Source organism: Asterias rubens, chromosome 20 (genome assembly GCF_902459465.1).
Source record: "Asterias rubens chromosome 20, eAstRub1.3, whole genome shotgun sequence".
NCBI classification, from domain to species: Eukaryota; Metazoa; Echinodermata; class Asteroidea; order Forcipulatida; family Asteriidae; genus Asterias; species Asterias rubens.
The window spans coordinates 12,515,362-12,542,289 of NC_047081.1; the positions used below are offsets into that span (position 1 = coordinate 12,515,362).

At 37.3% G+C, this 26,928-nt stretch overlaps 1 protein-coding gene across 3 annotated transcripts in view; it reads right to left on the bottom strand.

Moving 5' to 3' along the window:
- Positions 1-20,158, bottom strand: part of LOC117303761 (synaptotagmin-6-like) — a 29,226-nt gene extending 9,068 nt beyond the window's left edge. Inside the window, exons 1-2 of one of the 3 annotated variants that reach the window (XM_033788095.1) lie at positions 19,874-20,158; positions 5,859-6,529 (exon numbers count right to left, since the gene is read on the bottom strand). In XM_033788095.1, coding sequence (XP_033643986.1) covers positions 5,859-6,090 — 232 coding nt within the window. In that variant the 5' untranslated portion in view covers positions 6,091-6,529; positions 19,874-20,158. Of the gene's footprint in view, positions 1-5,858; positions 6,530-6,792; positions 6,810-6,976; positions 6,995-19,873 lie in introns of those variants that run through there. The other 2 variants (XM_033788097.1, XM_033788096.1) reach the window with 2 other exon arrangements.
- Positions 20,159-26,928: the final 6,770 nt, after the last annotated feature.

The following is a 26,928-nucleotide window of genomic DNA, read 5'->3' on the forward strand; positions in this document are numbered from 1 at the left end:
ACGTAATGACGTCAACAAAATATCACGTGATTTGAATTGGTTACCATAGAAAACAGCCGCGTCACTTTATACATTTTGTCATTTTAAAAGATGAGTTGTCAAGCTTCATTTTGCGAAAAAAAATCGTTCTAAGAGGAGTCGAAGTTATAATTGATTATTTTGGAGAAAAGATGAAAGATAGTTGTGTGCTGTGTGTTGTCATACCAGTGTAGCTAAATCTTTTGCAAAAGAGGTTTCAGATGATAAAGTGTTTTTCTCATCAACTTGCATTGCCATAAACGAAGTCACACAGATTGTTGTTCACTACTAATCTTAAAAATAACTATACTTTCCAAAATATATTGAGAAGTTTTAATGGACCTAATATAAAGTGTTTAGGATACATCTGCGTCTCGTAAAGTTTTACACTGTACATCTCATCATTGTATTAATCGATGATCAGAAGAGGGCACCATCCCAGGGGAGAAAACACCACGTCATTACTTTTTAAAAAGCCACGCTTACCCTTAAACTTTAAATGTTAATATTTACTCGTTATACAGGTGACCCTTTGCCCCCTATTTACACGGCAGACAGAATAGAGTAAGGGTTTTGTTGTTTCAGTCCTCGTTAAATATCCCGACATCCGACACAAGGCGACAATTCCTCCCGCCCGCGTTCTCCCCAAACCCGCCTCAAATCTGTGCTGTGCATTCCAACTAGAAGCCTCAACCTCGAAAAACAGACGCCTATTTCATGTGAACAAGTGCCGACTAACGTGATTAGTATTGACTACAGTCGAATAAGATCAGCAACAAAATACATTAACATAAACGGAAGGCATAATTGTATTTAGTCGGTCGTTCACTTCATAGGCAATTCCGAAATGGCTGAGCTGGGTTTCCTATAATGCCATGGATATCACTATAAGCGTGTGGCAGAACCGTCAACAGAGTGAATAACTTCTACTCAAAAGTCTTTGGCGGGATTCAAAACAAAATATCGTCTTACCCGTCAAGTGTCTCAACTCTAATGTCAAAGAAAACTGTGTGGGCAATTAGCGGAAACAACTCAGGTAAAAGACATAGGATGATCAGTTATGTTGTGCCATAACACTCTGATTGTTCAAATTGAGCTGGCAAAGCTCAATATTGGCATTTACAATGATTTAGAAATTACTTTTTTACTTCTTAGACACGTCGTAGGTATGATGGTCATTTTCACCTGCTGCTATTGGCCTTTGAAGACTAAATTGATTAATTATTGCGGTAAAATCTTGAGTATTTTTCTCACTATAGACGTATCCACTACAAGGGTTGCTCGTCTAGTTTATAGATGTGTTAATTTTGATGTTTTGTGTGTCCATTTTTCAGCTGAGTTAACTTTCTGTTCTATTTCTACAAGACTCCATATATTATTTGTTTAACATTTGAAAGAAACAATATTTTGCAGTTGATCATTACAATTGAGGACGATTGGTTATAATTATGCAAAGAACACAAGATGTTAAAAATATATATATATATATCAAAAATGATTTACAATAACTGATTTCGTTCATTTGACTTGTGCAGCCCCCCCCCCCCCTATTAATACAGTAATTGTACGCAAATGCAACAATCCCTCATTAATATCATGACAGAATCATTAGAGCACATAATTATCCACATTATAATTATATCATAGAAAACAACTCATTGACAAAGCAGTGGGTGAGATGATTAAGAAATCCACAATTCAATATCGGACGATTATGTAAACACTCAGAACTTACTAATACAAGTTGTGCATCACCTGTATCAATTTCAGCTCAGTTCGTTAAACTTTTCTAATACAATTAATTAAGCTAGTCAACCATTTTGTCAGGTCAAACAAGATGGCCGCCGGCTCAACCAGCCAAATGTAGACCGCTAAGTGGTTTCTAGTAGAATGTGTAAATTATATTAATGTGTTGTCTCCTTTCTTCTCTCTTGTTATTAATTGCCAAAGTGCAAGAGTCCGTTTTGAAAGTAATAGTGGATCTATATATGTAATTAGTAGGGATCCTGGCTGTCTTTTCAAAGGCAGGTGTGGTGGATGGGCGGTAGGCGGCCGTTAATACAGAGTGCCATCAGCAGACATTTTGGGTTTTTGTTTGCGATAAACATAAGTCCCAACTGAGAATGACACCAGATAAACATAAATCCCAACTGAGAATGACGCCAGATAAACATAAGTCCCAATTGAGAATAAATGGGCGTTCATGAAACACCCGTCTGTTACAACTATAAGGGGTCTTCTTGTATAAAATCGATAAGCATTAGATGAATAGTATTTTACGCCATCCTATATCACTCAGCCCCGTAAACGGTCTCATGGGGGCAGACGACTGTTTGTAATTCACTCTCATATCCGATGCAAAGCTTCCCGTCTAGCATGCAACAACATGTAAAGAAAGTATTTTTTTTCTTTTTTACAATTTAATAGGTTGGATTTACAATCGTTGAGCTCTGTCAGTTTTGCACAACCAAACAGGTTTATGACAATAATTGCTCATGCATAAGTTGCAGGTAAAATATTGTTATTTTCAGGAATTATTATGTATTTTCTTAGAAGGCGGCTTGTACGGCGCTATTGGCCAAGTTTGAATTTGTTTTAAAATCCTTCGGAAAACATGCGGGCCAATCGAAAACTTGTTCCAACCTTTTCATGAGTTTGTGTCATAAGATTTTTTTATCTAGATCGTATTTTAGGTTTTGAGCCAATAATCTTGCTTTAATCAACAATATTTATTCACAACGTCTAAAACAAGTATTGTCGTCTAAGGTTCTGAATCACAATTTCTTGATTTTTGCATTTCATATTCATAGACGTTATACCAATGTAATAGAGATTGGTTGTTGCCAGATGGCGTTTACATTCCTTTTGTGGGAGTTTGCCGAGTTCCCTAGAAGGGAAGATCATCTAAACGAACAAACAAACAGACAGAAGCCAACCAATCACCACATCTACTGCTATGATACCTCAACGGATATGTTTTCATTCTGTGTTCCGCTAATTTTGAGTCTGACAAATCCAATTGGTCAACCAATCGGTGTATCAATTATGCCTCTCTACATGTATACAAACAATCGGTTTGATTTCCTTAGCAGTTTCTGGTTCGTTAAATCGATTATTCTAAACATATAGGGGAAAATAAAATGCAAGGTACGGTTGTTCATTGCTATATTAAATCGATACGTGTTTGCTGTGAATTGTGCACGGCCGACCATGGGTCCGGAGGCGGTTTTTAGTCAAGGCAAACACACTTTCTTCAAAAACCGTCTGATGAATTTATCTTGTTGGTAGGCGTAATAGTCAGTGATGGCTCCCAGAAGCTTGGGGACACGAAAGGGGGTTTGAGCGCCAAGTGAAATGTGATGATGGAAATATGTTAAAATGTTACAGCTCTTTGAGTGATATTGCAACCATTAAAGAGGAATCATGTGGTTGAGAGTGTGGAAAGTAAATTACAATAATATGCTGGATGTGTTTAACCTTGATCATGAGACGGACATTTGCCGATTCAGTAATGTTTAAGTAATGACAGCGGAAGTAAAGATAATAGCCGTCTTAATTCACAGAACGGAACATATTGTTGTACTTTTGTCTACGAGTCTTCAATTCATTTTTATGAAAAAAAAATTACTGGATGCATTCAATATTTAAGAGGGTAAACAATAGTTGCATACATTTAAATATCAACATCTTACAAACGAAGGTACACAGACGATACATAACAAAAATTATTAAACAATGTTTAAGGATTTTAGCTTGGATCATAAGAAAAACTGCAAACAAATAGTTATTGACCTGACGTTCCAACCCTGCAGAGTCTTTCTCGAGGGCTAAATGATGTCACAACAAGGATGAACATGTGCTCTTTAAATAAAACTTATCTATCTGTTGTTAATGTTTCTTGCGTTTTCATAATAAGCCTTATAGAGACAGAAGCTAAGGTCGAAACGTCCGGCCATTAACTGTTGTTTACTAGGTCATTTTGGTTAGTAAGCAGTTTGCAACAAATAATTATAATTATTTTCATATAAAAACAGCTTGTAAAGTTTTAGGTTAGACGGTTATAAAACTCCTTTAAAAGAAGCGCTGGGTCTGTGATGAGAATTTGATGAGGATTTCCAAAAGTAGAGTGAAGTTAATCTGACAACGTTTATAACAACTCCCGTCAATCGTGGTTCAATTTCTAAATCATATTCAATTTAAGAATTGGCAAGCCTGTTTATTTACAGCATTAGCAGCGGTCCAGGGAGTAACGAGGTTCGACGTGTTTGCTGTGCCCTATGGGTCAGTGCTTGGCTACATCTGCACTATTTGTACGGGATTTATCTCAGTATTTAGAGGCTGACTATTACCGGTACACAAATGGAACCTTTTTTCATGAAACATCATTTTGAACTTAAGTGAACAGGGTCGGTTTTGTCAATAAGGGTATATTCATCAAGACATCTTCAAGTAATGAATATTTACTTGAATTTTCCAACTACATGTACATCACCAACTCGTCTATTGGTGCCACTCCAATCCCACTGTACGCTCCAGATCGATTATACCATATTGAACTTTGAGTTTTTAAACGGACCAACTCTCATAACCAATCAATTACTTCAATAAAAGTAAATAATACTCAGGCAAATTAATATAAGCGAACATCAATGAGACGTCTGGACTCCGGCATGGACACCAATAAAGAGTACAATTTGTTTATGTTTAATTTTCATTTCTACCTTTAAATGAGGTGCATAAATAGTTTGATTATCCCTCTGCATGATATGCTGACATTTAGAATCTTTGAAGAACCAATGTTGATTTGGGCTTAAGGATCGAGAACCTTCTCGCGAAATTATGTTTGTGAATAAATGAAAGAAAGAAATGTTCTTTTGATTAAATTCAATAGGAACAGTATCTCCTTATTAACTTCAAATTACACTAGGTTCAAATTAACTCGAATAACATATTTTTTCCAGTTTTGGTGTCCAGATAATTATCTAACATTTCGTAAAATGCGTTCATTAAAAACCAGCCAGATGTGACATGTTTCTGCGTCTCAAGTCGTTGCTATACCAACGGTGGGTTCGATCCTGAAAGCAGCAATGTCACAATAGACGCTTTTCATAATGATGTCAAAGGATCTGGCATTCTGATATCGATATTTAATTGATATATGCCCTGGATCACACATAACTCATTATTGATATAACAAATATAGTGCAGTCTTATAGGGCAAACCATATATACTTTATCGATTTTCAATGAAATGGGTCAACGTTTTAGATCAGCTACTTCAAAAAACGGAAAGAAAAACATTCAACGATTTGTTTATTTTGTGACCTTCATTCCCTGGAGCGGTTTGGTCTGGTTTCTAGTCGGAGTCAGACTGAGTCATGAACTGGATGTACGTTAATTACCGTTTACGTTTCAAATTCATATTTGAAAGGATGCATGTGCACTTCCTTCTAGTGTAAGGGTATCGACTGTTGTTGCCTTTAAACGCAACTCTCTTTATATATTATGGGTGCCTTCATATTGTACCATAAAGCCTTGATGTAGAAACAACCATCTACAATGCACGAGCGTGATATTAGAAACGTCAGCCATTGGTTTTCATAATAACATTACTGGTAACCTATATAGTCGAATACTGAAGCTTGTTGTACAGACTCAATTGTCCATTGTTGATTTGTCAGCAAAATATTGAACAAAACAAAGTTTCATACAAAAAGAGCAATATTGCCAACAACAGTAAGTTAGACTCAAACATGCATCAAACCTATGGGAAAACGATACATATTGAACTAATTTATCCCAATGAATTATAAAACTGTTGATTATGAAATGTAACTTACCGGGTTGTACGTGTCTTAGCTCCGTTCTCCCTACAGGATTAGTAACCAAGAAATGAAAGCTTCTCTCTGATGGAGTACTAGCTGACCGTTTATGATGATGTCTGGCTGGGGATCTTGCAGGAGATTTAAGAGGCGACTGAACTATAGCTGTAGTGGACTCAGAGTTCTTGAGTTTCCGTCTCCATCCTTCACAGCAGCAACAAAGCATATCAAGAACAGCTATGATTCCCATGATGACTTGGTAAGAAAAGTAAACTCTCTCTACCGTAAAAAAGGTTCAGATCCAACTACCATGGAGATATAGTACTTCTAGCTCTCCCTCTCCAACTAACAAACCAAACATCAAGATGACTGATCCCTTTATCATCCAAATTATTGAAAGATCTGCTGGGATAGATGCACTTCAACTCAGTAAAGAGTTTCCCAATCGACTCTAGGAAAGGGACATACGGACGACTTGAACCTTTATATTCCTTGCGACAAATGCACTGACTGTGTCACTCAACTCCCCTTGAGAGGAAGAAAGTGATAAGCATTAGAAGGCGTGTTTATCCCTCCGTCCCTTCGGATGGTGTCAAGCTAACATCTTACGTCTTATAAGACGTAGTCAGTGGCTTCTTCTGCAACATCCATAGACCAAGGAGTTACTGCATTAAGATTCAACTGAAGATCTGTAAGAGAAGAGGAGGACAGATAAGTACAATGTTAATATCCAAAGGCGGAAACAAGTAAGCAAATGAAAACATAACCCAGTCATGCGTTTTCAATACTATATATTTAAATATTCATCAGCGTACATAACAATTTCAAACTGAGCTACTCTTAAGTTTGTGTGTCTCTTTTTTCAAGGAAACTGAAGTGCGATACATTTTATGAGACGAGTTGTTGAGTTGGCCTCCAATATACATTGACTTAGTGTTGGTGTTGTAATTACATTGCTCTCTATCATGCTTTACAAGATCCTAGACGGAGAAGACACATTCAGGAAGAGAAAAACATTAAAATGGCCCAGTTTCTGAAAGAAGAATAACCCCCTTGAGACATATTGGGCAAGTTCTTTGATACTTCTTGTGGCTAACAGGCAGATAAATCTCTGGTTGTTGCGACTGGACAGTTACCATCTCAGGAGGAAAAGAAAGCTAAGTTTGTTTGAAGACACTTTAGACGGAGTATTATCTTAGGACTTCAAGTGCATCATAGAATATGATCAGACTGTTTTCCTAAGAGGACAAACATCTAACGGAGAGCCCTGCATCGCTGTGTCAGCGCTCGAGCAGCAACTGTGCATTTTCTTTGGCGATATGTAAGTGTGGTTCTTTCCATCAACAATATCCTTGAAACAAAATTATGGAGAAAGGGAGGTATTTATACGAGTTTTGTAGAGGATTGAGTGTCGAAGTTGTCTTCTTGAGAGAGGGAGAAAGTGGGATTGTTTTTATCAATTTTGTATATTGATATGCGAATGGGTGTTTCGGGTGCATGATTTAACTACATTGAGAACGTTGATGCTGCCCAAACTCGATCATACAAGCTTCAATCGATGGCATAATGTTTTAAGAGTAACGTTTAATAATGTTCATTGAACATTGGACATTCACACACACATAGGTTTGTACAGGAATGTCCAATCTCGAAGAAGAAAACAAAATTCAATGTATTGGTCGTATGCGAATGTAAAACATCGAAATAGCAAAGTAGACATTCGCTGTGCAGAAACTATCTGTTTTTTCTCTCTTTTTTCCTCCTTTTTTAATATATTTCTAACTTTAGTCGAGTGTTTTCCAAGGCTTGAACCGTGGGTAGTGCAGTCTCTAGACTCTATTCACACCTCAGTTGTTACAAGGGTTACCGTTATTATGAAGGTAGGTCAGAGTATATCGAATACAAATATTCTGGAACTCCATCTTTTACATTTCGCACCTCAGTTCGGTTTAAAGGAGTAACCAGAAAGATGTAGGTGAAAAAACTGCTTAAACTGAAGTTTGTCATGTCACAGGCTGTAAGAAGCAATTCTATAAGTTGTACTTGGTTCACCGTTCAACCGAGTAAAGACTTAACTGTACTTTCAGATGTCTGTTTTATGCACACTGCATCTTGGTCTATTGTAGAGTAACCTTTCAAATCATTTGAATGCTCCCTTACAATTGTGAATAAGTGAATAAGTGGAATTTTAAAATAGAAAGGTATAATTTTTTGCTAGAAATTGTCAACGGCAATCAAAAAACACTGAACATGACTATGTGTACTGAAAGAGTAACGCATCACAGGTCCTATGTCAGAGAAGTAACACACGGAGCAGAAAGTATAGACCTTAAAAAGGTTGCACTTTAAAAATGTTGCGGTACTCTTAAGAGTCGTGTAGGTATATAGACCAAAGTGCCGAGTAGCACAGTATATGGTTTACATAATGTGCAGACAGGAAATGAAATTAACTGGTCAATGCTTCAATACAGTTGTAACCACAACTCAACAAATTTACAAAAGTTCGATAAATACAGAATACATACCCGTGTACAAACATCTTCAGCATAAGGAAACATTTTATTCGAGTTATTCTAAGTAATTTTACTAAATGGATTCACCTTTCGACTTAATCACCTAAAAGTAATCCAACTAGAGTATCGAGAGAGGATACAGATTTTAGACCAAACGACGATATTCATGTTAGATGAAACTGAATCTGCATCCTTCATTGAGTTCAGACGACTGGTACCAACAAATGTTTACAAGGAGGTCAATAAGTAAATGGGCTTTGTCATTTTATTAATGTCTGAGGTTTGTAGTTATTGGCTTAGAAGACCCCTCTGGAACGGCAGTCGTGGACCGACATTGAAGAAGAAGGAAAGAAGTGGAAAGGGATAACAGGTGATTTAAAATAAATTTAGTTCAAGGGTGAAAGAAGTGACATTGAGACGTTGTAGTATTTTCTCAAGTGATGGGCAGTAAACGTTTTGCCGTGGTAGGATGTGGACTTCTGTCTGGTTTGTGATATTGATCTGAACATCGAGCAATTGCTTGTTTGAATATTCTACACACATCGAATTTTAAAAGTTCTGTAGAATTTGGTATTTTGTGAAAGGTCTCGGGATCTTGTAACAAACCACTCTATAATTATCCTAGAAGATTTTAATAAGTTGTGTAATGCCTGTTACACGGCAAACTTAATGTTGAGAAGTTGAATATTTTAAACAAACCAAGAGAGATTTGTGATACATGAAATGACAACCAGTTCTTGGTATAATTATAACTTCACATTTCAAGTGGTAACAAAACCCCACAATTCATAAAATTAATTAATATTTTGTGTAAAGAGGGATATGTGCCTTGGGGGACTCCGTCCGGTGTTTTTTTAACCCATGGAGAAAGAGCATGAACAAAAAATGAATATTCTACTTGATTTGTAAAACCTCCCCTAAAGTTATGCGGAGATATGGCTCTGATATCATGTGACTATAAGTTATGCCAATTACCTCCAGGCCGATGGGTTCTACGGCAGGATTGTATAATTCAAGGACGCTTGTGAAATGGCAGGATAACATTTGAAAGCAATACACGATCGGTTAAGTCGGATATGAAGTTGCATTAATTACCTTCTGAAGTAGAAGAACAACATGACAAAGTACCAGTCTTTTAGTCTTGTGACGACATAGTTTAAACATATCTACTTCACAATCAAATAATATTCGGAGAACTTGTATCCACAGAAGATGTGTTGCGAACCTATAGCATTCACTTACTCAATGAATTAATCCTGATTAGATATTACTATTAATTTATTTGTTTTCGAAAATAACCAAACCTCCTTGTTTACCATTTGGTAATAATTTATAAGTGACAAAGCATCCACATGTTTCTTAACTAGTGAAAGCCGATAGTTTGAAAATAAAACTCCATTGGTACGACTTTGTGATGTCTTTCTTACAAACCTCAGTAATTAAAGATAGTCTCATTCTAAATCGTATTATACGCTTCATTCAACCAAATCGAAGTTCGCAATAACATGATTAGTTAGCCTCAAACAAGTTAGAGATTAGCTTCTTTCTGCGAAACTGTTGTTTTAAACAATGTACAAAAATTAGCCTCCATTTCAAAGTAATTTAAACACTGCGGTTTAGCGGCTATTTTACTGAATGTAGTTGCCATAGCAACATGTACAAACAACGTAATACCGGATGACAGCGTTTCAGACGATAAGCACGCAGGTCTCCCTTGGGAATTATGATTCGAAAGAAAAATGCAGATTGCCTACTTTCGGACAAACTTATACATGAAAGGAAATATTACCGATATCCGCAAATTGTAAAAAAAAAAACTTCAGTTTTCTTATATCAATCTTTCATGTAAACTTAATTGTGTGTGATTTTGATCATGTTTGTTCTAATGCTCTGTGACTTTTAGTTCAACTATTATTTCAAAAAATCACCAACACCTCTACAAAATCTAGAGTTTCAATGTTTCATCCCAAAAAGTACATTAATTTGTTCATTATAATAGTATAAGTTCAGCGTTATGACAATATCCCTAATTTATGTATACTATAAAATGTCACCATTACTCTATGACTATATCGTAGACTCTCTGACGATATGCTAAAGTATAATATCAAAGCAATTATTACGATAGCCATCAACGAGAGAAAAGCGTAGAAGCGTCATTTCACGTTGCTTACTCGAGCAATTTAATTGATAGACACACTAACTGTAGCGCGCAGCCCAATATAATTTAGCCGTGACGTTTTGAAGGTCATGCATTCCTATGGAGTCACCTGAGCCAATAGTCATTCTTTGTTTCAGTTTATTATTCCTACAAAACAAATCTATTGCATGAAAAGGATTTGGACGAGATGAAATAAAACATATTAGTTTATGTGTTTTTGGCAATGTGGAATGAGACACGTTATCTTGTATAGTACTGTAACCCAGTGAGATTTGTTTGCCCTTGTTATTAAGCAAATAACTAAAGACTTTGGAGGATTTAGGCTCAATGAACTGCGCAAACTCCACGTCAAATGTTTATTGAAACGTTAGTAATTGGAAGAGTGCAATCATTTCAACCAAGTCATGCTCACGAATAATGCATTTAAAGTAACACAGTTAGGCCTACCACGCTTTGGAAATATAAACGTGTTGGTGTACAGTTGTGGTCGACATCGAACTAAAACATTTTTTTTTTTCTAGCTTACCAATCAGAAACTTGTTATAAATGGTAAAAGCTTTGTTAGCATCATGCGAAATTACTGAAGAGCACCTGTTGATTTAGAAGTCAATTAACATTGGCGTAAGTTTTTGAACTTCCAAACATGCAGTCAGGCGCCTATTGGAGATTCAAGTTTCCGTGGTTCCCTTTTTGTGATTGCTTCAGCGGGAGATACTGTTGGTATCCCACAGTCATCTCACAAATCGATATTCGAGTTTCTTAATGAAAATGGTTATTAAAGATTGCTGCTATGGTTTTTCTTCCAACAAGTCGACACTTTATTCAGCTAAACTTTCCTAATGACATTTAGTTGAATGTTAGTTTTCAACTTGGCCTATAACTCGGTTGACAAAAAAAAACAATATTTATGACTCTCCTTTAAATAACTCACGATGCTATTCGCAACGACTTACTGCTCTAATACAGTAATAGGTTTAAAAACTATTCCAATCAGATTATGTCTGCATGGTGGCTTATGAGCTCTTCATAAACAGGTTGGGTGTTTAATGTTTCAACTTGTGTCAGTGCTTCAACTTGTGCTGAGCACACAGAAGTAAAGTTTAGACTCATATTAGTTTGATAAGTTATGTGGTAAGGCCTCGTCTGAACTTGTGGCTACATCTACGGCTATGGCTCGTCTGGATTACCGCGTCATCCTGCGTTAACATAAAGAACATTCATAGCAACGCCCTTAGCAACAGCCGTAGCCCTAGCCATCAATTCAGATGTAGAGCAAAGTATTGGCCTTAATGTGACCACATGAGGGCGCTTTCAATGCCAAGTTTACATCGAAATCATTGCTTTAAGGATTTATGTTATATTTGTTTGTTTCATACAACATCCACACCGCATTAAGCATGGTAAGTATTTTTGACTTCAAAGAATAGTCTTTAAGGGGCTTGTTCAGCCAAAGACTACGGTTGATAAACAACCACACCTTTCCTTGAGATTATGTCCAGGTTTGTAGGCCTAAGATAAATTAAGGACATGGCAAGCTTTTAAACAACGAGGATGGATATGCGCTATTTGGAAAAGCACTTAGTTGCGGGTGCTAAACCACCACTTAAAGGGATGTATAACTAACTGTAACTGTTATGTTTGACTAGACTACTTTTTATTTTTATAAGTTTCTTTGTAGGTAACAGAAGACAAAGTAAATTATGAAAACGTCTTGAAGATTGTAACTCAGGAGAATGGTTCTTGTCAGGTTATTTAGACATACCACGTGATGGGCCCTTTTTGTTGGCATTGCTTTCAGACTGAAATAATCTGCAAGACGGTTACTCCTGGAACTAATCTGACGCCTTAAGCTCTCAGGCGAAATAAAAATATATATTTGACTGACAATCGACAGATCGCCAAAGTATGTCTTTAAAGGAGCGTCTGATATGGGGCAATGCTATCGATAATGCTAATTGCAGGGTGTTCTTGCTATAGGGATAAGCTTATAATAAGATTTGAATAAGATCCAACACGGCCTTCGGCTGCTATTGGACTACATCTCCACAGCCTCCCTTTTCCGAGGGTCTTAGTTTTCGTCTGCCTTTAGTCGACCTTCAGATAAGTCGCTCCGATGAACCAACAATATTTATCATGGTTGCGCGCAAGGATCAAACTTGTCTTATCCAAAGCCGAGTCGTTCTGAGGGAAGATTTCAAAATGTTTTATCACTAACCGCATCACAACAGATGATTAATTACAACTCTTAAAACAAACCATGTTTGTCAATAATATGATAAACCGTAGAATTATTGCAATAATATTGACTCTTCAAGCAATCTTGGCTCTTTAATCTACGATCATGCTATCATATTGTGATGGAGGTCTGGTTTCAGGCGCCTTCTTTGTTGAAAAGACAGTCATATGAATGAGGGAGCCATTGCAAGTTTATAATAGGAATATGAGATATTAATATTAAATGTAAACAACAGAATACTTGTGTAAAGGGTCTGCTGTGTAAGAATTAGCAAGGACTGAAGATGTTGTCTACAGGGGTTATGTTTAAGTAAATAAAGACGTGGTGATCTTGCAATTACTGTTAGCATGTTGTTGTTGAAGACGACCTTAGCATGTCCTAATCTCATTAAATTGCTAATCGCTAATATGGTAAGCAGGTCAGGCTTATCAAATTTCTTTAGATTTAAATCTGCGCCCATTCAAATCTTGTCGAGCTCTGATAAGCAAACCTTTTTGATAACAAATATGTCTATCTAAAAAACACTCTTAAAACTTGTGGGTCAGAACGGAAATCTTAGGAAGCAGACTTACCTGGTATTGTCCTTTGTCTGAAGTAGTTTTGAAAATGCGCACATAACCGAGAACAACAGATTTACCATGTAAGTTTGCTGCCACCTAGCGTCATAAAAGTCTCCCATTGACCATGTGGTCAGCAAACCTAAATCTTTAGTTCCCGCCCTGTAAAGACCACAATAGTTTGGACCGCAAACTGGAATCAAGTCCCTACACTAGTTCCTCCACCCAAACCACACCCTGTTATACTGCCTGGCAGCAGCTAACCTATCGCCATCATGGCACACCGAAGTGCACCCACAAGCAGCCTAGGCAGAACAAACGCCTCCTGTTAATTGCTTAGCTTTCGATCAAACATGTCACCATTATGTATTCTATAATCCAACACATGCAACTTGTTCACTTAATTGTCTCAATGTATCTGCCGATTTCGGGCACTTGGATAAAATTATCCGATTCTGATAAACTTTGGAATTCCTCACGAACCTAATGAAATCTTGTTATAGCCCTTTCGCAAGTTGGTTCGTAACTCGATATACATGAGAATACATGTATGTCTGCTAGGCTCTTTTCATCAAACTACATGTACATTGTGGGACAGGTAGACGTTTAATTATGTAGTTGTGTTTCCAACCATGAAACCTCAGATTCGCTGGGACTAAAGGCTCCATGTCGAGACACTGATGCAGTCATAACTTCCGAGGTAGAAAACAGAACACATAACCTTTTAACTTGTTCTTTTCATGTTGTGCAAGTGTTTTTACTTCCAGTGACATTGAAGTGCACTTTTAGAGGTAGGATGACATTATTTAAGCTTTCACAAACATTATGAAGGATTCTTGTTATGGCCAAAAGGCAGTTTATAGGCAACCAGTTTCAGATATCTCCGAGAAATAAAGACACTCAAATGTGTAACAATCAACAGGGTCTTTGACTTTTAAACCGGGGACGTCGAACCAAATAGACAAATAATTTCATACCAACTTAAAATCTCTCACTTAAGGTATCTATATATCAGTAATAACATCACATTGAACACTTCCGAACCGGTTAATGAAATTCAAATACATTAAAACAGGGTATTCAGATAGTACAGACTTGACGACACTGATAGGGAATAAAACATGGACAGTTTTGTTCTTCTTCTTTTTTTTCTCGAATAGAATCTCAATGAGACGAGGTGGCTTGAGAGACACAAGTACATGTCGTATCTAACGCATCTTTACCATGCCTCACACCATTGCAATGTCAGCAGATTGTCACAAATACCTTCATCCTAACCTTCCAAAATGTCAGCTTCAAGATGGAAAAAAAAACAAGTTACAAATGTGATTGAATTGTATTTGACAATCGCACAATCAAGCATACACTTTTTGTGCAAGGTAGTAGTAAATATATTTGCCATTGTGAATGGTTTTGGATGTTTTTCCAGGTGCAATTCAAGCTTGACTATCTTTCCTTAATAGTAATATTCTCCGGTGGTTCGAGACGACAGAATGGATTCTTCAAGAGAATCATTCCAAATGTCAGCTTCGGTAAATGTCCAATAGAGGGACACGATACCTTAACAAGTACACTAATGTAACGCCAAATGACGCACGTATCTTATCATTGGCTCAATAAGACATTCTTCTTCTTCCTCGTCTTCTTCTTTTTTTGTTCATCGTCATTTTTTTCTTCGTCTCCTTATTTGAGATTTACCCCCGTAGCTACGCCGGATAGACTGCATCAATCATTGACAGATTCTGTTATACCTTTGTCCAAAAGGTGCACATCGAAATTATGTTCAACTTCCTCTCTGCATTTCTTTTCCTATGTCAGTCTTCCGCTACGAGTCCACGCCTCCCGAGACACCTTGTCAATCCAATCCTACATGTTTCTTTGTACTATAAGGACTCTTGTGGCTAGTCTACCATGGGACGCTACATCAACCTGATTGGCGGGATGTTATAATATACCATTTCCTTTCCTCGTGGCTTAAGGCTTTGGTTAGCCTCCTCAGCGGAAGACAGTCTCTCCTCCTTCGATAAGATAGTCTTTCATCTATCTCCAAGACAGCAACCATCACCATGGGTTTCTGTTGGAATGTCTATACATGTCCTTTTTACTAAGATGAAAGTTATAGAGCAGTGCTTTGTTCTTTCGATCAGACTTGATCTGTCGTGATATGTCAAGCAAAGTTATGGATGAAAACGAGTTGACACCTTGGGGTCCTATGTGGGTATACATTTCAAATGCTCAACCTCGTCATAATTGGTGTATTCGTGAGGCGTTTTCCTTAAAGCAAAATTTCTTTATTCATTTAACTTGAGAATACATTACTTTACAAAAATGCGTTGCTGTTCACTGCGTGGGTTGATCTAAGAGGAAAATAATCACTCTCTCTCTAGAAGAAATATTATACACGACTTTTTCTACAATGGAACTTGTACAAATCATATCATGTAATAAATAGTTCCATTGCAAGTTTAAAGAAACGTACAGCAGTGTAAAAAAATAGCTTTCTGTACTTTATTTATGCGTTATAAATATTTATTTTTTTATTCTGATATGGTAGATTGTAGGGCTTGGGTTTTGCGTTTAAAAGGGAGACAAAGGATGCAAGTAAAGTAAAACAATATTCATTTTACTCCTCGTCGTTACAACCTCTAATAATTACAAAGAAAACGCAATCTAACAAAGGCTGTCATTACAAAACAACGTCAACATGCTTCTTAGAACTGGCAGGGCTCAAGTTTTACAACAGGCTAGTAGCTCAGGACTAGTCAATTCATGACCAAACAAGTCTTGTGTTTATCAAATGAATAATTATACCGTACTGGGTAACATGTTCAACAGCAAGAAATGAAGTTCAACTGTTGATTTTAAGTCTGACATGGTAAATACAATTCCGTTTAGTTTCAAAATGTACACATGGGACACACGAGATAAGTCTTTGCATATTGCTTTGCTTCTTCAAATAAAAAATAGTTATCTTTACTCATCAAGATGCCTGTCTTGGAAATTAAATTATAGTACGGTACGCCTAACCGCCGTGTGGAGTTTCATCAACAACTGACAGCAATAGGTTTAAAATAAACCCCATAGATTGATGATTCTCATTTTATAAACTATGTTTTAATCTAACACTTTGAAACTTTTGTTGCATGGTTTACATTATAATAACAGTATACAAAGTGTACTGCTTGGTTGGGATTTACTGTTCCCATTTCAGTTTTCAAAAATGTTGGCTTTGTATGATTGACAGCTGTGCTTGGACAAGTAAGTACTCTGCTCTGGTCACTTTATTTCTGAATGTGCAAACGTCATCACTTGGCAAACCCCGCAGCCATATTGTATAACATTAATAAAGACATTTGACGTTGGCATGAAACGTCATGGGGTCGAATCTGCAGCGAGATGCCCTTGGGTTGCAATTTGTATTGTATTCAGTAAGAATTATTTGTGGTCAATCTCAGTGAGGTAGAAACTTTTGCTTTATAGATTGGTTTATGTTTCTTTGATTTGGTCTATGTTATTGTTATTTGTAATAGTGATGCGATTGTTTCATAATAAGCTACACTTCAACTATCTCTTCTATTTTATTATTTGCAGTATCATAGTATGAGCAACACCTTTAAGATCGACCTACTCTATCTGATAGGTGTGATATACCTATACAAGGACTAAGCACGTTCCACAAGTCTTAATGCAGCTCATAGCATGCACAATCACACAATTCGATGTCAATCCATCCCAAGTGAATCTAGGTATACAAACACAGAAAGCAGAGTCTCCGATCTCGGATCGATAGCTAGAAATGTGTTGTGCTACATACATAAGAGACACCGCTAATATCATTGAATTAATCATGGCATGGGTGATCGATAACTACGTTTGATCAGAACTATACGTGTTAATGCTTATGTTGGTAGTAATGCATACAACCTCTATCCCTAGCTCGCAAACCTTCAAGACATTTGTAGTTGAGAAAACGTGCACCTTCTAAAACTCAATTGCAGGGTCACTTAAAATGTAAGAAACAGGTTACTTTGAAAAAATCTGGAGTTGTTTTCATTTTACCTTCACCCACACCCGACTTGGTGACATTTTCTCGGGGTGGGATGCAGACCTCGATAACTCAACGTAGTTAAAATAGTCTTCATCCTCCTCCGTTTTGCCTTTTTCCTTTTTGACACAGTTTTCTTAGGCTCATAAGCTCTTGGATAAGATACTGGTTAGAGGGACCTGTCTAATTCCTGCCATGATGCCTAGTTTGATTAGAGAATTGCAAATGTAAAGAAGAAAACAACATGGCTCACACGTCCTCTGGTTTTCTGTGCAGACGTATTGACTTAACATAATAAGGTAATAAATAAATGACAGATGGTTAAAATTATCATTACTTGTAACTTATGTCTTGTCAATAAAAAATGATGGCACTTAAAGACGATGCACACTCGAGATACTTTGCAGGAAAAAAAGCTAATGGGAGGGAAACAAATAAACTGCTCAAAGATAACAAAGACTGACACCATTGAAACGTTATGTACCGTTTTCATTAAGTTAAGGCTAAAATGACCAACAAAATATCCATAAAACTAAAACAAAATATATATACATATATATTATTATAATACAACAGTGTTCTTATGAAGAGTGAAACAAAGTAAGGAACATGACATCCGCGTCCACAGACAGCACTTAACAACAGGTTGTTGTTACCATTTAGAGGCTGCACTCAAAATGACAAGTAGAAAAATCTATTATTTAAATGGTAATTTAATTTCGTTACACAACTTCATACAGGCGAGAGTCGCAATCCAACCTTGCAAGATTCAGAGCTACCTATATGATACCCCGGGGCAGTGCTAGGACAGCAATGGTACATCACCGTGCTTTGTTTCAGCATCTGACGCACTGAATACATAGCACATCTACATCCCAACAAAGTGGCATATTTGAGACTTGTTTTGCAGGTATTTTCCCCCCTTCATGATTATCTCATCTGAAAAGAGCTGAGACTGATGTGCCGTCATTTCAGCCTTCAGCGACAGAGGACAGATGAGGGCTTGGGGCACCTTCTTCACAATATCAGATTTCTTCAATAAATGCCATTTTCGACCCCATGTCTGAGTCTGAATCGCGATAGCAAGGTGTTGTTAGGGAAATGTGTGCGCATTGACGTAGGCAACATAACTTTCCACGCAATAAGATCCGTTAAAAATAGACCAGCTGTAAATATTTCAAAATAACATTTTTTAGTCGTCCCCCCCCCCCTCAAACCGGAAAAAGTACCATAAAATGGCAAGGACTTTTAGGATCCATTTGGCTAAACATTCTTCGACGCTACAACATGGTACAATTTTTGACTATTTGTTGGTACTGTACCAAATCCTGTGAACATAACCATTCATTCCTTTTCGAGTCATGTTTCTTTGCATTTTTCATTTGAATGACTTGATGTATGAGTAATTAGATGTATGTGTTACCGAGAATGATGGCACTGTGGCAATGCAAAGCCAATTTTTCCTAAAAAATCGATTGAATTCACACTTTTAGATTGACAAATGATGGCGCTGTTTCATAAAATCGGGAGACGTTGTTCATCAAACACCCACTTTCAATTATTTGGCTAAGAAGCCATCAGACGTTCCACCATAAATGAAGTGTTTCCACCAAAAATCCCAGTATCCATAAAGAGACAATAACATCAAGGATAGTATAATGAATAGCACCACAGTGAAGTTGACTCGGCAAGACCTCATTCACATGACGTCATTTGAAAAGGGCGCCCTCGGCTAGAGATCAGGTTGCCCGTTGGCCAACCATGGTGCATAGCGCGTACAACCAAACATTGTATCATTACTTTACCTTCTACGATGACGTCAAATTTCTTCACATGAACTTACTTACGAGGCAGTAAAAGCGTCAAAACACGTTTGGCTTCCAAAACAAAAAAATATCACAATTTAAAGAGAAAACCACAAAGTTAACACTTTGTCAACGACTTCCTCTTTCCAGGAAGCTCATTTAGAGTTGCTCATGTTATTTAAATGTATTTACTTAGTTTTGGGCAACAGTTAAGGTCATACAGTATAATAAACAAAACAAACATGGTTCGCATCGGACATTTTGTTGTCGATTTACAATGTGTAAGCTTTCTGCCTATGTAAACAAATCGGGCCTTGTTGGTGCACAAGATACGTTCATTATAAAGCAATACAGGTGTCATAATGGTGTATCATTTATCATGGCACAATGCCAGTGGTATAATGTATAATTATATCAACTACATCTTACAAAAGTAACCAACGTTCATGTACATAATGCAGTCACAGTTCGTTATGCTGTCAAACTACGTCACAAAGCAAAACAAATTGAGACAATTACCACGTAAGCATTAAGTGTGACTCCAGCAGTTACAACTGCCAAAAAGGCTTTTACTGTCATTAACACATGTTTCGTGTAGGCACTCAACCCTAAATGGAAACACAACGACTGTTTCTCAACAGCCAGTTATTGGACAATCGATTCCAAATGATTTATATGATCTTTCGATCAGATCAAGACAACAATTCAAAACTCACCTTCAAATCGACAGGTACTAAACCCAAACACACAAACAACCCCGGCCCAACAACTCCGACAAAGGTATGACTTTACACGTGGAGGTACTAGAATAAGTCCAACCCTATCCATACGCAGGTGATATTTATCGGCCAAGATATGGCTCTCTGATGCAATTATGTGACGACATAAGTGCCCTGATCGGGTAGCATTGGCTGTGCGATAATACGTTCACAGATAAAAAGCATATGATGGGCAGTCCACAGTAGGACGCAGTGAGCGAGCAATCAGATGGAGTAGGTGTGTGCTTGGCAGTAATCCATCCCCCTTCGAAAAAAAAAGAGAGGGAGACAAAACTTGTTTCCAATTTATGGTAACTGTGTTAGGTTTCGTTCTAATTTCCTTTTTTTTATATATTTTTGGAAATTTTTGCATTAAAACAATGAACGAAAAAGTACCAAATTATAACAACGTTTCTAAAAGAAAATGTGTGTCATATCGATTCATAAATAAGTGAGAAAAAAACTCTATTAAAAAAGAACACTCTGCCAATACAATCCACAAACAGCCTATCGTAAACATGACTTTTCAGAAGAGATGACACAATATTCATTGTGGATATATTCTATGTTCTCAACTTTGTTTGCAGCTGAGGAGAAAGTTTAAATTATTCAAAACTGTTCAGTGAAATTAACGGCTCTTCCCTGCAGCTTTAAAATGCTGGTCCAAAAAATCCAAATATGCTGTGCAAACAAACGTCGCGCCAGAAGTATGTGTTCAGTCAACTTCTACCATACGCACTGGGTAAAGGGCAGTGTTACACAATGGGCACCAGTCTAAGACAATGCTGTGTGGCCTCGCCTTGCCTGACCTGGCCTACAAAACAAGGAAATGACACAACAGACAATTAAGTCACAGCCCCGTTTTCAATAATTTCACCATGAAATTTCCTCCCAAAACATGGTTAGATATGTCGTTATAAAAACGCTTGGCAGACAAAGTCTGCTGAGCTGAAGTTTCACTATTTAGAACAACTCAGGTTATCACCTAAAAGGTTGTGTAACTGAATGGTGATACGAGGGGTTCCCGGTGACTACCTGCCGAGCTAGAACAGTTGTAGTTTTGGTGAATTTAGACCTTGGTGTATGGATAATAGTATCTCCAAGTCTCCCTGACATGTAACTAGTATGCCCTCCGTTATCTACGTGAGGGTTAGGAACCGAAATGAGCCTAAAACTGACGTCATACATCTTGCAAATCAATAGCAAGTGGGAAGGTTAACAAAATGTCAGACTCAACTCACTAGCTACTCGTGTGAAACATGTCATGATCAAACCATAATGGAACTGTAGAAGGTGTCGTTTTGCACTCGAGTAATATGGCAATCATATCAATTATTTATCGATATAGTGTGTTTAATGTTTCATATCTTTAATACTGCATAAAGGGAAGCTTGCATAAACATTCGTGATTATTGGGAGATCCAGGCTACACATTGATGCTGGAAGAAAACTTAATTGAATTGGAGAACTTATGTAATATTTACAAATTGTGATGGTATCTAGTTAAACGTACCGTTTGGAAAACATGGCAGCTATTTTACATGCATATTTATCGTGTCATGCTTCTTGTTCCGAGTGTCTAATATTGTATCTTTAACTGAAACAGTACTATCAAAATAATGACTGATACTTTATACATTAGTGTTAGGTTAGATTTACAAATTATATTCTTCATCCCTGATGCAAACATAACATAATGCATTGGCTCTAATTCCGGGTATTGCTTCTGAGTTGACATTGTAGATGTCACAACAGTCAACCTGTGATGTCTGTTTGACTTAATGACAAAAATCGAAACAAATTTTTTTCATGAATAATTATTGTACAAAGTCGGGTATGAATGTGGCCCAATCGCAACGAGATACGGGTGCTAAGAATCTTCGAGTTTCTGTAGTGCTACTAGCATTCCCATTATTAAAAAACCGTTGTCATAGCTATTGCATGCTCTAGACGGATTTGCTGGTGTTCTTTCATCGAATGAAACATCATTATCGTTAAGAGAATTTCCGATACAGCAAGACTTTGAGATCGTTAAGGTCAGTGGATATCTAAAAACAAGAACAAGCTTCAGGAAAGTGGCAAGCAAGAGTGAAAGTGTCACGTAATTAAACAAAAAAAAAGAAACTGAATTTAGAGCCATCTTTAAAGTCACCTGGAAGTGGTATTTTTTCAAAATAAAGCTTTTGTCACTAATATATGTGTTTTGATGAGTGGAATGTGAATAAACAGTTAACTAAGGTTTTAAAAAATCAGTTCTTATGTTATTTACAAATTTAAGAGTAGACCCCGACCCGAGAGGGCGCTGTTCGTGACGTCAAACGAGGCAGACTTTGCCTGTTATGCGTAGAGTAAACACAATTGCAAAGTACATGTACGGACCAAGTCGTGAGTTTTTGTCTTTTTCCGGCAATGCCGACCAGGTGTATTGCTGCTGAATGCAAAAAAACACTTTTTGAAATGTACCAACTCACGACTTGGACGTACATGTACTTTGCATGTGTGTTTACTATACGCATTGCAGGCAAAGTCTGCCTCGATTGACGTCACAAAAGGGGTAGGCGGAGTCAGCCCCCCAAACAACTTTATATATTTTTTTAACATATAAATCGTGACAAACAATTACTAAAAAAAATGTTTTATTGTTCGTAAGCATATACTCTTATGTTTGAAAGAAAAAAAATTATATTTCCAGGTGACTTTAAATGTCTCGCCATTAAACATGGATGATAACAGTGAAGCTATACAAAGCAGTAATACTTGGCGGTTCCAATAAATCAAATGAATTATTTATTGTTCTGTCTGATACTGCACTACCTTATCATTCGGTGTTCCATGATTCGTATCCAAGATATGTTACTGATAAAGTTTGGCATATACTCAAATACCTAATTGTTCCCCGATACTCGTATTATCCTTTCAAACACGTGGGCGGAGAATTGTTTTAAACAAAAGTAAGCTGAAATTTACTTAAAAAACAGCTGCTTTAAAAAACAAATCTTCTACTACTCGCTTAAGACGGAATTAATTGAAGTAGTAAAAGGATCTATGTCCCCTCGTAATACATATACTTCGAGGACACAATGATAGGGATTTTCATCCTAAATCTGTTTGTCTTCTTTTTATGTTATTGTTTAAATATATATATTTTTTTACATACCGCGGTCGAAACCTTGCATAAATATTGTCTCAACCGGCTCCGAGGAAGAGCGAAGAGTGAGCCGCGCAAAGAGTGTATTCGTCGCCCGAGGGATAATGCAAAAAGCGGTAGTCTTAAGCGGAAGGCCGCTCGGAAATAGCCCCTCGATCGGGACAGACGACAGCTCTCCCGCCCAAATAAATTTGTTGATTTGGGGTCAGGGAAGCATCTTGTCCTGCTACCCTTCTCTGTTCACCTGTCCTTTCCTATCCTAGCCCTAGCAACGATTAAATTGAAGGACATTATGGAGTGACTAGTGTTTGCCTGTAGAATAGTTCCTACATACTGCTGCAGGAATTCATTATTTAAAGGTAAAACACACCCTGATAAATCATACATAAAAGTCAAAATGATATATACAAAGAAACAAAACATTTGTAATGTTCAACCACAGTCCATTGTCTTCGCGAAACAGCTTTATGTGTCGAGCTTAAAGTTTAGGCGTTCAAACCTTGTATATTGGCAGTAATTTGACCACTGTTTCTGGATGGTTCCACATAATTGTATGCTCCTCTGTTTTGCTATAAATTGATATGTTTTCGTTCGTGCTTGTTTATGCCTATGACGAAGGTCCGGTTAGGGTTGAAAGCTAAAGCCATCTCCCCTGCTGGTTTTATATTTTACTCATTTAGTTTATAACGTATACAAATAGACTCTAAAATCTCACAGGAAGAATTCATCGTGATATCGCTTCAGGGGGCTTGGTCCACATCCAAGGGGCTTGAGCCAAACTTGTTTTGAGGCGGGTTTCTTTACGCGATTATACCTTGGATTCTGGGTCGTGTTGACACAAATTTCGTGTCACAAAAATTTAGAGAGTGTTTTTCGGGAGTGTTTGTCGGTTTGATTCTATGTTTGATTTTTGTTTTGTTTGGCAAGAACGTGTACGGTTTTGTCCAAAAGAGGGATTGCGCTTTCAATATGTGTTTAATTTTTATTTATTCTTATTTTTATTTTATTGGTTAAGTCAAAACATTCAAAATTTGCAGCCAACGTCTGATTTTTTCTGATTTTTTTTATAAAAGAGTTATTATTTGCATCGAGTCAAAGTATAACATCAGTGTTTACTGTGCGTGTATTCATTGCATTATTTTAACTCGTGTTTTTTACTGGATATATTCAAAAGCGAACATCAAACAAGCCGTGATCATTATGCGAGCTAATCCGAACCTACTGCGCAGGTACATTAGTTGAAACATCTGGCAACGTAACGCTTGGACACACCTGATGTAATGCTAGATAAGGTCTGGTTCTTGCCTCCTTTCGACTGCATGACATTAAGTACTAATGATGGCCTTGGAATCATCATTATATCATACGAGAATCAGCATTCGGCAGACTTAAAGGTCAACCTTTCAAGACGTTTGGATAACAATAATTTCGCACATAAATCAAGTTCATTTAACGAACGTTGACGGAAAATTGTGGTCAGGCTTCGGGCTCAAAGACCCCACGCAATGACGTCATCCCGTTGCAGTATTAGGTATAAGATGCTGTTAAAATACTGTCAACAAACCTGTTTGAATGACCTTTTTGTAATTGAACTCTATGGTGGGGGCGCCCTTAGTGACGCCATAAACCTGTTTGAATGATCTTTTTTGTAATTGAACTCTATGGTGGGGGCGCCCTTAGTGACGCCATAAACCTGTTTGAATGACCTTTTTGTAATTGAACTACATGGTGGGGGCGCCCTTAGTGACGCCATAAACCTGTTTGAATGACCTTTTTGTAATTGAACTCTATGGTTGGGGCGCCCTTAGTGACGCCATAAACCTGTTTGAATGACCTTTTTGTAATTGAACTCTATGGTGGGGGCGCCCTTAGTGACGCCATATGCACCTCGGATAAAATGAGGTTTTTTTTTAAACCCAATCTTTTCAAATTGCCTGGCCTTAGATCTTCATTCAGAACTACGTGGACAAAGACAATGGCCTCAAATCGGCTTAATAAAAAACTGTTTATAATTGGCATATGAAAAGTGTGACGATTAAGTCTATTGGATGTTCAGTAGAGTTGACATACAATGTAACTATGTTCATTGATTCATAGTTTCGTTATTGGGGTTTATTTTTGTTTTTAATGTTAACCGTCAGATAACTCTCTAAAACTGTTGAAATTACTGTGTGGACGTGTGTTGGTCCACATAGTGTTTGGACGTGTGTAAGTACAAAGTCCACATAAGTTTGTTGCTTCAACTGTTTTGACGTGTGTAGTATCCACGTTGGCGTCCCCAACCCCCATTCGGATAGGGACTTAGTGTCTGAGTGGTTGCGGCTGTTGCTACTGAGGGCAACGACTTCCAGGAGGTTATTGCGCTTAGCAGGAGTCATAGCCGCTTAGTCATACCTGGCCTAGTTCACAGCATAACAATATAAACAATATATCAATATACCATTACCTAATACCAAAACTAAGGACATAGCCTTTCTTGATTGACTTTGAATCAATTTAAAAAAGATGTCTCTTTTGTCAACTCGTTTCGGCCTCTGCGATATCATCCATTTTGACCCATTTTCATATTTATGCCGCTTTTATCAAACCAAAAGACTTCAACCGAAAAGGTTAATATGCGCATTTATAACTTAATGAAGCTCAGGTTATCTGGTCATCGAGAACCACTGACTTGTTGAACCTTATTTCTACGGGGATTTAACCCATTTAAGAAAAGTGCATTAAGTTCAATTGCTGTTAATTATTTACGCCGATCAAATCGTTCCAAGTCTACTCTCGTTATGTTACCTGATATGGTATATATAATAGTGCTTAAGTGTGGGTAGGGTTGATGTGGCATGGAGAGTTACAGCACCGATGACAGGACAAGGCGTTACCCTTACTTTTCATAAATATTTGCCAAGATTGGAGTTTCAAAATTAGATGTTTTGAAGTTACCTCTCTATTTAAAGGCAGTGGACACTATTGGTAATTACTCAAAATAATTACTATAAAAACGTACTTGGTAAAGAGTAATGGGAAGAGGTTGAGGGTATTAAGCAGTGTGAGAAACGGCTTCCTCTGAAGTGGAGTAGTTTTCGAGAAAGAAGTAATTTTCCACGAATTTGATTTCGAGCCCCTCAGATTTAGAACTTGAGGTCTCGAAATCAAGCATCTGAAAGCACACAACTCCGTGTGACAAAGGTGTTTTTTTCTTTCATTATTATCTCGCAACTTCGATGACCGATTGAGCTCAAATTGTCTCAGGTTTGTTATTGTCGCCCCCACAAAGTCGCCCCCCCCCCCCCCGCCTTCGTGCAAGGTGAAGAAGAGTTATGAGTCTTAAAAAACAAAAAAGGAAAAATAAAATATATGTTAAGACGAAAATGAGAGTGCCGAACGAAGGAAACTACTGTGCCTGATTGGTTGTATAACATAATGTGTAAGTTGCACCATACTCCCGCCTCGTTTCAATGAGATCAGAAGTGGTTCTATGTTAGTTTTTCTATCCCCAAAAAGTTTTCAATTTATTATTTTCATAAAAATATACAGCATTATTTATCCAAACTGACAATTATTAAGGTAGCCTGGCGTCACAATATTCATAGTATTTTGTATTTGTTCTTGACCGTGGTGGCCAAGCATTCAATGTCGGAATCAATTCTCGAAAGCACTGCTTCTGATTGAAACAACAAACTCACAAATAATCAGACTCAATTTCTTTCTACTAAGATTCAATTACATTGTGGGTTATTTATCTACGTGTTTGATGGATGGGGAGGATTGTGGCTTGCAGACGACAAACAACCGTGGTCTCATTACCTTTCGCCTGAAATCAGTTAAGTGGAAATTGAGATCCTGGTGGCTGAAACCAACGGGGATTTTA